The sequence below is a fragment of the Erinaceus europaeus genome, chromosome 23, assembly GCF_950295315.1.
Source record: "Erinaceus europaeus chromosome 23, mEriEur2.1, whole genome shotgun sequence".
Taxonomy (NCBI): Eukaryota; Metazoa; Chordata; class Mammalia; order Eulipotyphla; family Erinaceidae; genus Erinaceus; species Erinaceus europaeus.
The window spans coordinates 11,903,487-11,914,088 of record NC_080184.1 but is presented as its reverse complement, the minus strand read 5'-3'; the positions used below and the strand labels follow the sequence as shown (position 1 = coordinate 11,914,088).

Sequence of the window (10,602 nt, the reverse complement as noted above, 5' to 3'; positions counted from 1 at the left end):
TTTTTTAAAATTAAATGTATTTATTGATTCCTGGGGGCTCGCTGGCCTCAGTCTGGGGGCGCCCCCTGGTGGGAACAAGGCTTCTTGGGATGGAAAAGGCCCCTGAACCCTCACTGAGTCTTGGGAGAAGCTTCTGGAAAAACTGCCAGTTGGCACCTGTGGGAACCGGATCCAGAGTGCCGGTGAAGAAACTCCGAAGATGGTGCTCACTGAGCTGTTTTCCCAGACTGGAAAACAGAGAAGTGTGTGTGGGGGGGTGTTTCCTGGCCGCTGCTCACGCCCCCATTCCTGGGGGGGGGGGGGGTCCTAGGTACTCAGGGGAAGTCGCGGTAGGGCAGGCGGAAGGGATAGAGGGCCGTGTAACGTCCGCTGTGCCAAAGAAGCTTCTCCTCCAGGAAGCCCACCGTGCGTAGTGTCAGGACGAGCGTTTGGTACTTCAGCAGGCTGTGCACATTCAGGCCTGGGGGTTGGGATGGGGGGTGGTTAGGTCAGGGCTCCCCACACCCCAAGTCTCCCTATTCCCCACCTCACAGTGACATCCTGGTCTCTTGATTCTGAGTCTTGCCCCCCCCCCCTTTTTGTACCAGGCACCACATGGGAGCACCCTGAACAGCACAGCACTGGGGGAAGCTCAATGAATGGTGGTATGGAGCTGCTGTCTGTCGCCTCTCCTTTTATTCCCCACCACCACCCATTTTTTTTTTTGACTCCAGGGTTATTTGCTAGGGCTCGGGGCCTGCTCTCAGAATCCAATCCACTGTTCCCGGAGGCCATTTTTCCCATTTTGTTGCCCTTGTTGTCACTGCTGCTGTTGTCGTCGGAGAGATAGACACCTGCAGATCTGCTTCACCGCTTGAGAAGCAACTCCCCTGCAGGTGAGGAGCCAGGGGCTTGAACTGGGATCCTTATGTTGGTCCTTGCGCTTTGAGCCATGTGCTCTCTACCAAGTGAACCACCACCTGGCCCTTCCTTCATTAACCATTTTTCCCCCTTAAATGTATTTATTTTATTTTTAAATTTTTATTATCTTTATTGATTGGATGGAGATGGATGGAGACAGCCAAAAATCTAGAGGGAAGAGAGAGGGAGAGAGACAGAGAGACACCTGCAGCCCTACCTCACCACTTGTGAAGCTTTCCCCCTGCAGGTGGGGACCAGGGACTTAAACAGGGGTCCTTGTGCACTGTAATGTGTGCACTCACCCAGGTGTGCCACCACCCGGCCCCCAGATGTATTTATTAATGAGGAGGGAGGGAGGGGGAGGGAGGGAGGGAGGCAGTCTCTCTTTGCCACATGCCATGCTGGGGATCAAACTCAGGGAAATTCAAGCTTGAGTTTAGTACTGACCCCACAGCACCCCCTGCTGGGGATTGGTATCTCTCTCCCTCTCCCTCCAATTCCATGCACAAGGTTCAAGCCCCCCCCAACCCCCATTTGCAGGAGGGAAGCTTCACGAGCAGAGAAGCAGGTCTGCAGGTGTCTCTTGTCTCCCTCTCCCCTCTTGGTCTCTCTGCGCCCACTCTGGGGGGATCCCTGTCCTGGGGGCTCCACTTACCAACAGCCGGGATGAGGGTGAAGGTCTTGAGTGAGGAGGTGGCCTCCACCATGCTGGGGGGCATGTCCTCATGCTCCCTGTAGGGGGGGAGCCAGGTGGACACTGAGCTTGGGGGTTCCTCTGTCCCCCTACCCCCGCACCCAGGCGGGGACCCTCACTCACAGGTCCACGAAGAGTACCGAGTGTCCCCAGCCGCGGTAGCGGGCGAGCTCTGTCAGGAACTGGGGGTCGGACGTGGGCAGCTCCAGGGAGTCCACCACGTGCAGGTCATCCTGGGGGGGGGATGGAGGGGGGAGTGAGCCTCTGAATCCTGGGGCGATGCCTGAACCCCAACACAAGGCGGAAGGTGCTGGTTTGGTCAGGATGGGGTGACCTTCCCCCTTCTCCCTGCCAAAGCCCAGGGCTCCGTGAGGGGGTGGGCGAGGGGTAAGGGGTATGGGGGGGCTACCTGGGCCAGCTTGACGGTGAGCGCCACCTGCAGGCCCTGAACTCGAACCTTCATGGGCAGCATGTAGTAGTAACTGGTGGGGCCCCGGGGGCCATGAGCTACACCGCCTGGAAAAGGGAGGGAGGGTGATTGGGGGTGGCGGCGGCTGGGGCCTCATTGAGGGGAAGACAACCTGGGAATTGGGAAAAGGAAAAGGGTGGGGGGGTCCACCCCAGGGCAATCCTGGAGGGCTTCCTGAAGGTGGCTAGGACCCAGCACAGCCCACCTCCTCGCCACAGTGGGGAGCGGATGCTGCCATGCCGGGCCCGCCCGCTGCCTTTTTGTTTCCAGGGCTTGCGGCCACCGCCCCGCACCTCAGCTCGGGTCTTGGTCTTGGCGTAGCTCTGTGCAAGGGAAAAAAAAAAATTTTTTTTTAAAAAAATATGTGGGTGGGTGGTGGTGTTGGGGGGTCAGCTTGGCTTTTTCAGACACTAAGAGAGAAAGCCCACAGCCATCACACTTCCTCCTGGTGGGAGAGAGACCCCCTCCCCACCCCCACCCCCCAGTGATTCTGAAGCCTTCCTGGGGTCCCAGCCACAGGGCCTTTCATACGCCCTTCTGCTTCCTCCTCCAACACAGCCCCTCTCCTGCAGGTCTGGGCTCACCTGGCCCCACCTCCTCACAGGGGATGGGGGAGGAGGAGCCCGCCCTGCCCACCCTGCCCAGCATCCGGGGAGTACAAGGGGTGCTCAGAGTCCAGGGGTCTCCCGCCCCATCAGGGACACTCACAATCCTCTTGAAGTTCTTCTGCCAGATGGCGACCTGGTGCAGGAGATCTAGCCTACGGGGAGGGGAGGAAGGGGCGCTGAGAGGGCACACCCCCGGCTCTGTCCCGCCAGCAAGGGGCCCCAAACACTGTGATAGGTGTGAGAGAAGTGTCCCGGTGATGAGACCGAAGAGACGGTCCAGGACTTGCTGTCTCCCAGCCCCTGGGTGTGTTTACTTCTTTCAAACAGGGGAAGAGAGGGAGATATGGGGGGGGGGGGCGAGAGAAGCAGAGGCTCCCTCTGGCACGTGCAATGACAGGGACAGAACTCTGGACCTCACATGAGAGTCCAATGCTTTATCCACTGTGCCACCTCCCAGACCACTAATTAATTAATTAAACTTTTCCCCCTCTAAGGTCATTTACTGGGGCTCAGTGCCACCATTATGAATCCACTGCTCCTGGAGGCTATCCCCCTATTTATGTATTTTTTTTTAAGATTTTTTTCCCTTTTATATTTATTCTCCCTTTTGTTGCCCTTGTTGTTTTTCATTGTTGTTAGTTATTATTGTTGTTGTTATTGATGTCATCGTTGTTGGATAGGACAGAGAGAAATGGAGAGAGGAGGGGAAGACAGAGAGGGGGAGAGAAAGACACCTGCAGACCTGCTTCACCACCTGTGAAGAGACTCCCCTGCAGGTGGGGAGCCGGGGGCTCGAACTGGGATCCCTACACTGGTCCTTGTGCTTCGCACCATGTGCCTTTAACCTGCCATAGTACCGCCCAGTCCTCTTTTAAAAATTTATTTAATTTTATTTATTTTTTTCCCTCCAGGGTTACTGCTGGGGCTCAGTGCCTGCACTACAAATCCACTTTCCTGAAGGACATTTTCCCCCTTTTGTTGCCCTTGTTGTTTACCATTGTCGTTATTGCTGTCGTTGTTGTTGGATAAGATAGAGAGAAATTGAGGGAGTCGGGTGGTAGCACAGCGGGTTAACCGCACGTGGTGCAAAGTGCAAGGACTGGTGTAAGGATCCCAGTTTGAGCCCCCAGCTCCCCACCTACAATAAAACAATGGCAACAAAAGGGAAAATAAATAAATATTAAAACTCCTATTTATTTATTTTTAACCAGAGCACTTGGCTCAGCTCTGGGTCACAGTGGTGTGGGGGGGTTGAACCTGGGACTTTTTGAGTCTCAGGCATGAGCATCTTTTTGTATAAACATTATGCTACCTACCCCAGCCTGACAATCATTTCTTTCTGTTTTTAAGAGATTTTATTTACTTATTAATAAGAAAGATAGTAGGAGAGAAAGAACCAGACATCACTCTGGTACATTGCTGCCAGGGGCTGAACTCGGGACCTCATGGTTGAGAATCCAGTGCTTTATCCATTGTGCCACCTCCCAGACCACACGATCATTTCTATAACTGTCTATACATATCTTTCCCCATTTGTTTTTTTCCTTCCTCCAGGGTTATCGCCAGTGCTCAGTATTGAGGCACTCCGAATCCACCGCTCTTGGTGGCCATGTTACACTTACTTTTTTTTTTTTAACTGATAGGACAGAGGGAAATTCAGAGGGGTGGGGGAAGACAGAGAGGGAGAGAGACAGAGACCCCTGCAGCCCTGCTTCACCACTCGGGAAGCATCCACCCGACAGGTGGTGACCAGGGGCTTGAACCCGGGTCTTTGCACATGGTAACGTGTATGTTTAACCAGGTGCACCCCCATTTTTCCATGGTCCTGCCTCTTTTTTCATTTATTTTTCCTCCAGGGTTATTGCTGGGCTTTGTGACAGAGAGAAATGGAGAGAGATGGGGAAGACAGAGAGGAGGAGAGAAAGACAGACACCTGCAGACCTGCTTCACCGCCTGTGAAGCGACTCCCCTGCAGGTGGGGAGCCGGGGGCTTGAACCAGGATCCTCTCGCCGGTCCTTGTGCTTTGTGCCACCTGCACTTAACCGCTACGCTACCACCCGACTCCCTCTCTCTCTTTTAAAATTTTTTCTTTTTTAAGATTTTTTCTTATTCCCTTTTTGTTGCCCTTGTTGTTTTACTGTTGTAGTTATTGTTGTTGGACAGGACAGAGAGAAATGGAGAGAGGAGGGGAAGACAGAGAGGGGGAGAGAAAGACAGACACCTGCAGACCCGCTTCACCACCTGGGAAGTGACTCCCCTGCAGGTGGGGAGCCGGGGGCTCGAACCGGGATCCTTACACCACCGGTCCTTGCGCTTTGCACCACGTGGGCTTAAGGCATCTCTCTCTTTATCTCTCCCTCTCCCTCTCGATTTCTCTCAGTCTCTACCCGACTAAAAACAAAGTGTTGGGCTGAGGTAGGCAGCATCAGGGTTCTGCAAAGAGACTCTCTCATGCCTGAAATCTCCAGAATCCCAGGTTCAATCCCCAACACCACTATCAGCCAGAGTTGATCAGGGCTCTGATAAGACAAAATATAAATAAATAAATGTGTGGTCCTAGAGATGGTGCAGTGGACCAGGCATTGGATTCTCAAACCGTGAGGTCCCCGAGTTCAATCCCTGGCAGCACACGTACCAGAGTGACGGCTGGTTCTTTCTTTCTTTCTTTCTCTTCCTTTCTTTCTCTCTTTCTTTCTTTCTCTCTCTCTCTCTCTCTTTCTCTCTCATGAATGAACAGCGACGAGTCCTTGGACCCAAAGGAGACTCGCCAGCTCTGGGCCCCCCCGACCTCATACCCCTCCGTGGCCGGGAAAGCCATCGCCCCCAACCCTCCACCCCCAACCATGGGATGGTGGACACACAGGTTCTGGGAAGGGGGAGGGTCTCAGGGCTTCTGTGGGGGGGGGGGGAAGCCCCGCTGCCCCCCAGCTCCCCCCGGTTCCCCCGGCTCACCGAGGCGCCACCGAGAAGACATCGGGGTGCAGCTCGGCCAGACCCACGCGCTCCTGCTCGAAGCCCCGCAGGGACTCGATCCAGGCCTGCACCGGGCGCCGGTGCGCGGGGACCGGCAGCTCCACCTTGCGGAGCACGGGCGTCAGGGCCCCTGCGAAGGTCAGGGGTCAGGGTCAAGGGTCACCGATCGCCGCCAAGGTCAGGAGTCAGGGTCACCGATCGCCCCTCCCCCCCCACCCTCTTGCAGCCTCACCCACCCGGGCTCGCCGGTGCCTCGGGCTGTTCCGCCGCCGCGTTCAGACCCTACAAACGGAGGACGAGTGTGAGCGGAGACCCCCGCGACCTGCCCGCCTCCGTCTCGAGAGCCCGCCCCGGCTCCCCGGCCTCACCCGGCAGCCCGTGGGTCGAAGCCAGGAGCGCGCCGCGGCGCGGAAGAACCGCTGCATCCCGCCTCCCCCCCTAGCGACCCACGCCGAGAGCTTCTGGTCCCCCTGCGGTCGCGCCGGCGCCGCGCGATGACGCCACGCCTGCGACTCCGCCAGTCAACAGCGCCTGGCTGTGACGTCACACGCGCCACACTGCCTCCTGACCGCGCCTCCTGATGACGCAACGCTCGAGCCTCCCGCTCCGCCGGAGCCGCCCACCCAGCCTGAATTAGGCGCCTGAAAGACGGGGCGTTCAGGGACAGCGAAGGCAACAACGGGGCCCCGAGCAGTACAACCCATATTGGCGCCCCCAAAACCTCCAATTCCCACTGTGGGCCTAAAGGACCCTCAGCGACATCATGGTAAGAAGTCTGACCCCGTCACAGGCTTGGGCACTCTGGCCCCGCCCCCGTAGTGCAAACCAGCCAATGAGATCATCGCTTCCAGATGCCCCCTTCGTTCAGCCAGTAAACATTAGGCTTGGAACGGAGCCTTTTCCTGATTAGACGACAGGGGGCGGGCGCTGCAAATAACATAACCAATCACTGTTAGCCATTTGGTGTCAATCAGGCCACGTGGGCCACGCCTCCAAGTAGTTAACCGGATTCTGGGCGGGGCTTATTTCTGCACGCCCATTGCTGGTGGCGCGCTTGAGGCTCCAGAGGACGTGGGTTCGATCCCCGGCTCCTCTTTTGCCGGAATTGAGCGCTCCTTTGCTCTCTCTCTCTCTCTCTCTTTCTTTCTTGTTTTCTTAAAATTAATGAGTAAGTCTTTAAAAAAGAAAGCTGGGGTAGCGCAACGGGTTAAGCACACATGGCGCGAAGCGCAAAAGTCCGTAAGGATGTGGGTTCGAGCCCCCGGCCCCCCACCTGCAGGAGGATCGCTTCACAAGTGGTGAAGCGATCTTCCCCTCCCTCTCTGTCTTCCCCTCCTCTCTCCATTTCTCTCTGTCCTATCCAACAGCAATAATAATAACCACAACAGCAATGAAACAATAAGGGCAAAGAAAAAAAAAAAAAAAGGAAAAAATAGCCTCCAGGAGCAGTGGATTCGTGGCGCAGGCACCGAGCCCAGCGATAACCCTGGAGGCAAAAAGAAAGAAAGAAAAGAAAGAGAGAGAGAGATGGAAAGATGGAAAGGGGCCAGGCGGTAGCGCGCCTCAGTAAGCTCACACATCACAGTGCTCAAGAAGGCAGGTTCACCGCCCAGCCCCCTGAATGAATATTTTAAAGTATAATAATAAAATCTAAAAAAGTATGGATGGTCCAGGAGATCTTGTGGTGTCTTTACTTTCTCTTTTTAAACCTTTTTTTAATTTTTTTTTTTTTTTTTTTACCTCCAGGGTTATTGCTGGGGCTCAGTGCCTGCACCATGAACCCACTGCTCCTGGACGCCTTTTTTTTTTTTTCCCTTTTGTTGCCCTTGAGAGAAATAGAAAGGGGGGAGAGAAAGACAGACACCTGCAGACCTGCTTCACCGCCTGTGAAGTGACCCCCCTGCAGGTGGGGAGCCGGGGGCTCGAACCGGGATCCTGACGCCCGTCCTTGTGCTTTGCGCCACCTGCGCTTAACCCGCTGTGTTACCGCCGGACCCCCGCTTTTTAAACTTTTATAAAATTATCTTTATTTATTTATTGGATAGAGACAGCCAGAAATTAAGAGGAGGGGGGAGATACAGAGGGAGAGAGACAGACACCTGCAGCCTGGCCTCACCATTTGCAAAGCTCTCCCCCTGCAGGTGGGGGACAGGGGGTTGTGCACTGTAACTTGCATTCAACCAGGTGTGCCACCACCACACCCCCTCTTTTTAACATTTATTTATTTATTTTTACCGGGGGACTGCTCAGCTCTGGCTTATGGTGGTGCTGGGTGGGGATTGAACCTGGGACTTTTAGTGCCTCAGGCATGAAAGACTCTTCACAGAACCATTATGCTATATCCCCATCCCTTTCTTTCCCTTTTATACCTTTAAAAAATTATTCATCGGGAGTCGGGCTGTAGCTCAGCGGGTTAAGTGCAGGTGGCACAAAGCACAAGGACCAGCATAAGGATCCTGGTTCGAGCCCTGGCTTCCCACCTGCAGAGGAGTCGCTTCAGAGGGAATAAATAAATAAATATAAAATAAAATAATTTAAAAAATTATCTATTTTTCACTTTTGTTGCCTTTGTTGTTTTTTATGGTTATAGTCATTATTGTTATTGATGTTGTCATTGTTAGATAGGACGGAGAGAAATGGAGAGAGGAGGGGAAGACAGAGAGGGGGAGAGAAAGACAGACACCTGCAGACCTGCTTCACCGCCTGTGAAGCAACCGGATCCTTATGCCAGTCCTTGTGCTTTGTGCTATGTATGCTTAACCCACTGTGCTACCGCCTGACTCCCTATACTTTTTAAAAAATATATTTTATTTATTTATTCATGAGGAAGATAGGAGGAGAGAGAGAATGAACCAGACATCACTCTGGTACATGTGCTGCCGGGGGTTGAACTCAAGACCTCATGCTTGAGAGTCTGATGCTTTATCCACTGCTCCACCTTCTGAACCACTCTTTTATACTTTTTTTTATATATTTGTATTTACTATTGGAAAAAGAAACTGAAAGGGGAGAGAGACAGAGAGACAACTGCAGCCCTGCTTCACCACTCGGAAGCTTCCCCCTGCAGGTGGGGGCCGGGGGCTTGAACCCAGGTCCTTGCACACTGTGATGTGAGCACTTAACCAGGTGCGCCACCACCTGGCCCCATATTTTTTAATTATTCTTTGACAGGACGGAGAGATTGAGAGCAGAGGGGAAGATAGAGAGGGAGAGAGATAGATCGGTATCTGCAGACCTGCTTCAGTGCCCATGAAGTTCCCTCCCTGTAAGATGATATATATCCCTGTGCAAGGATCTAGGTTCAAGTCACCGGTCCTCACCTGCAGAAGGAAATCATTGCAAGTGGTAAAGCAGGTCTGCAGGTGTCTTTCTGTCTCTCTCTCCCTCTCTGTCTCCCCCTTCCCTCTCAATTTCTGACTGTCTCTATCCAAGAACTAACTAACTAAAGGAAATTAAAGAGAGAGCGAGAGAGACCATGTGTACATGTTACAATGCAATATACATATACCCCCTGTTCAGGCGCCAGAGGCCGGCCTAGCTTCGCGGGCGGGAGAGAGACGACCAGGGACTCATGGCTGAGCTGGGAACACAGTTCAATCTTTATTTTTATTTATTTATTTATTTTAATTTATTTCTTTATTGGGGAATTAATGTTTTACATTCAACAGTAAATACAATAGTTTGTACATGCATAACATTCCCCAGTTTCCCATTTAACAATATAACCCCCACTATGTCATTTATCATCCTTCATGGACCTTTATTCTCCCCACCCATCCTTTCAATCTTTATTGATGAGCCATGGATGCAGTGCAATCAGTCAAATCTCCCTTCATTAGAAAATTCTGTCCTTTACATCTCCTGAGGCGGAAGTGTCAGGGAGAGGAAGTATGTAGGATAGGGGGTGGGGAGAAGGAAAAAGTCCAGTGAACCAATGGGGATTAAACCAGTGTGGGTCTCAAACAAAACAACGATTATGTAAATAGACCACAGCATTAAGCAATGCAAAGGAACCTAACGTGATGATCAAAGCAGAAGGGGTCTTAGAAGCAGAATGAGAAGCAGACCAACAAATATATATATATATATATATATATATATATATATATATATATATATATATTTTTTTTTTTTTTTTCCAGGTGGTGGTGCACATGGTTGAGCGCATCTGTTAGAATGCACAAGGACCCAGGTTCCAGCTCCCGGTCCCCACCTGCAGGAGGAAAGCTTCACAAGTGATGAAGCAGGGCTGCAGGTGTCTCTCTTTCTCTCTCCCCCTACCATCTCGATTTCTGGCTGTCTCTATATAATAAATAAAAATAATAAAGTGTGTGTGTGTGTGTGTCTTAGACCAGAGCCCTGCTCAGCTCTGGATTGACCTTGGAACCTCAGAGCCTCAGGCAGGAAAGTTCTTTGCAGAAACACTGTGCTGTCTCCCCAGCCTTCATGATGATGATAACAGTAATAGTCACTTATGGGAAGGCACAGTGGTGCACTTGGTAGGATGCACCGGCTACCCAGGTTCAAGGCCCCCTGTCCCCATCTGGAGAGGGGGAAGCTTCAGGAGCAGAGAAGCAGTACCACAAGTCGGTCTGTTTGTTTATCTATCTATCTATCTATCTATCTCTCCATATCTCCCCCCTCTAGATTTCTCTGTCTCTACCCAAAATAAGTATAAAGAAAGAAATTTTAAAAGGTTTTATATTTATTTATTTATTCCCTTTTGTTGCCCTTGTTGTTTTATTGTTGTAGTTATTGCTGTTATTGATGTCGTCATTGTTGAATAGGACAGAGAGAAATGGAGAAAGGAGGGGAAGACAGAGAGGGGGAGAGAAAGACAGACACCTGCAGACCTGCCTCACCGCCTGTGAATTGACTCCCCTGAAGGTGGGGAGCCGGGGGCTGGAACCGGGATCCTTAAGCAGATCCTTGCACTTTGCGCCACCTGCGCTTAACC

The 10,602-nt window shown here is 52.4% G+C and overlaps 1 protein-coding gene across 1 annotated transcript; it reads right to left on the bottom strand.

Annotated features, from left to right (window-relative positions):
- MRPL4 (mitochondrial ribosomal protein L4) lies at positions 1-6,302 on the bottom strand. The gene is made up of 9 exons (XM_007525959.3): positions 6,014-6,302; positions 5,882-5,927; positions 5,625-5,775; positions 2,772-2,823; positions 2,269-2,386; positions 2,004-2,110; positions 1,718-1,827; positions 1,556-1,632; positions 1-460 (listed from the first exon to the last, which is right to left on the bottom strand). The coding sequence occupies exons 1-9, from the start codon at positions 6,068-6,070 to the stop codon at positions 315-317; spliced, it is 864 nt and encodes a 287-aa protein (XP_007526021.1). The 5' UTR covers positions 6,071-6,302; the 3' UTR covers positions 1-314.
- Positions 6,303-10,602: the final 4,300 nt, after the last annotated feature.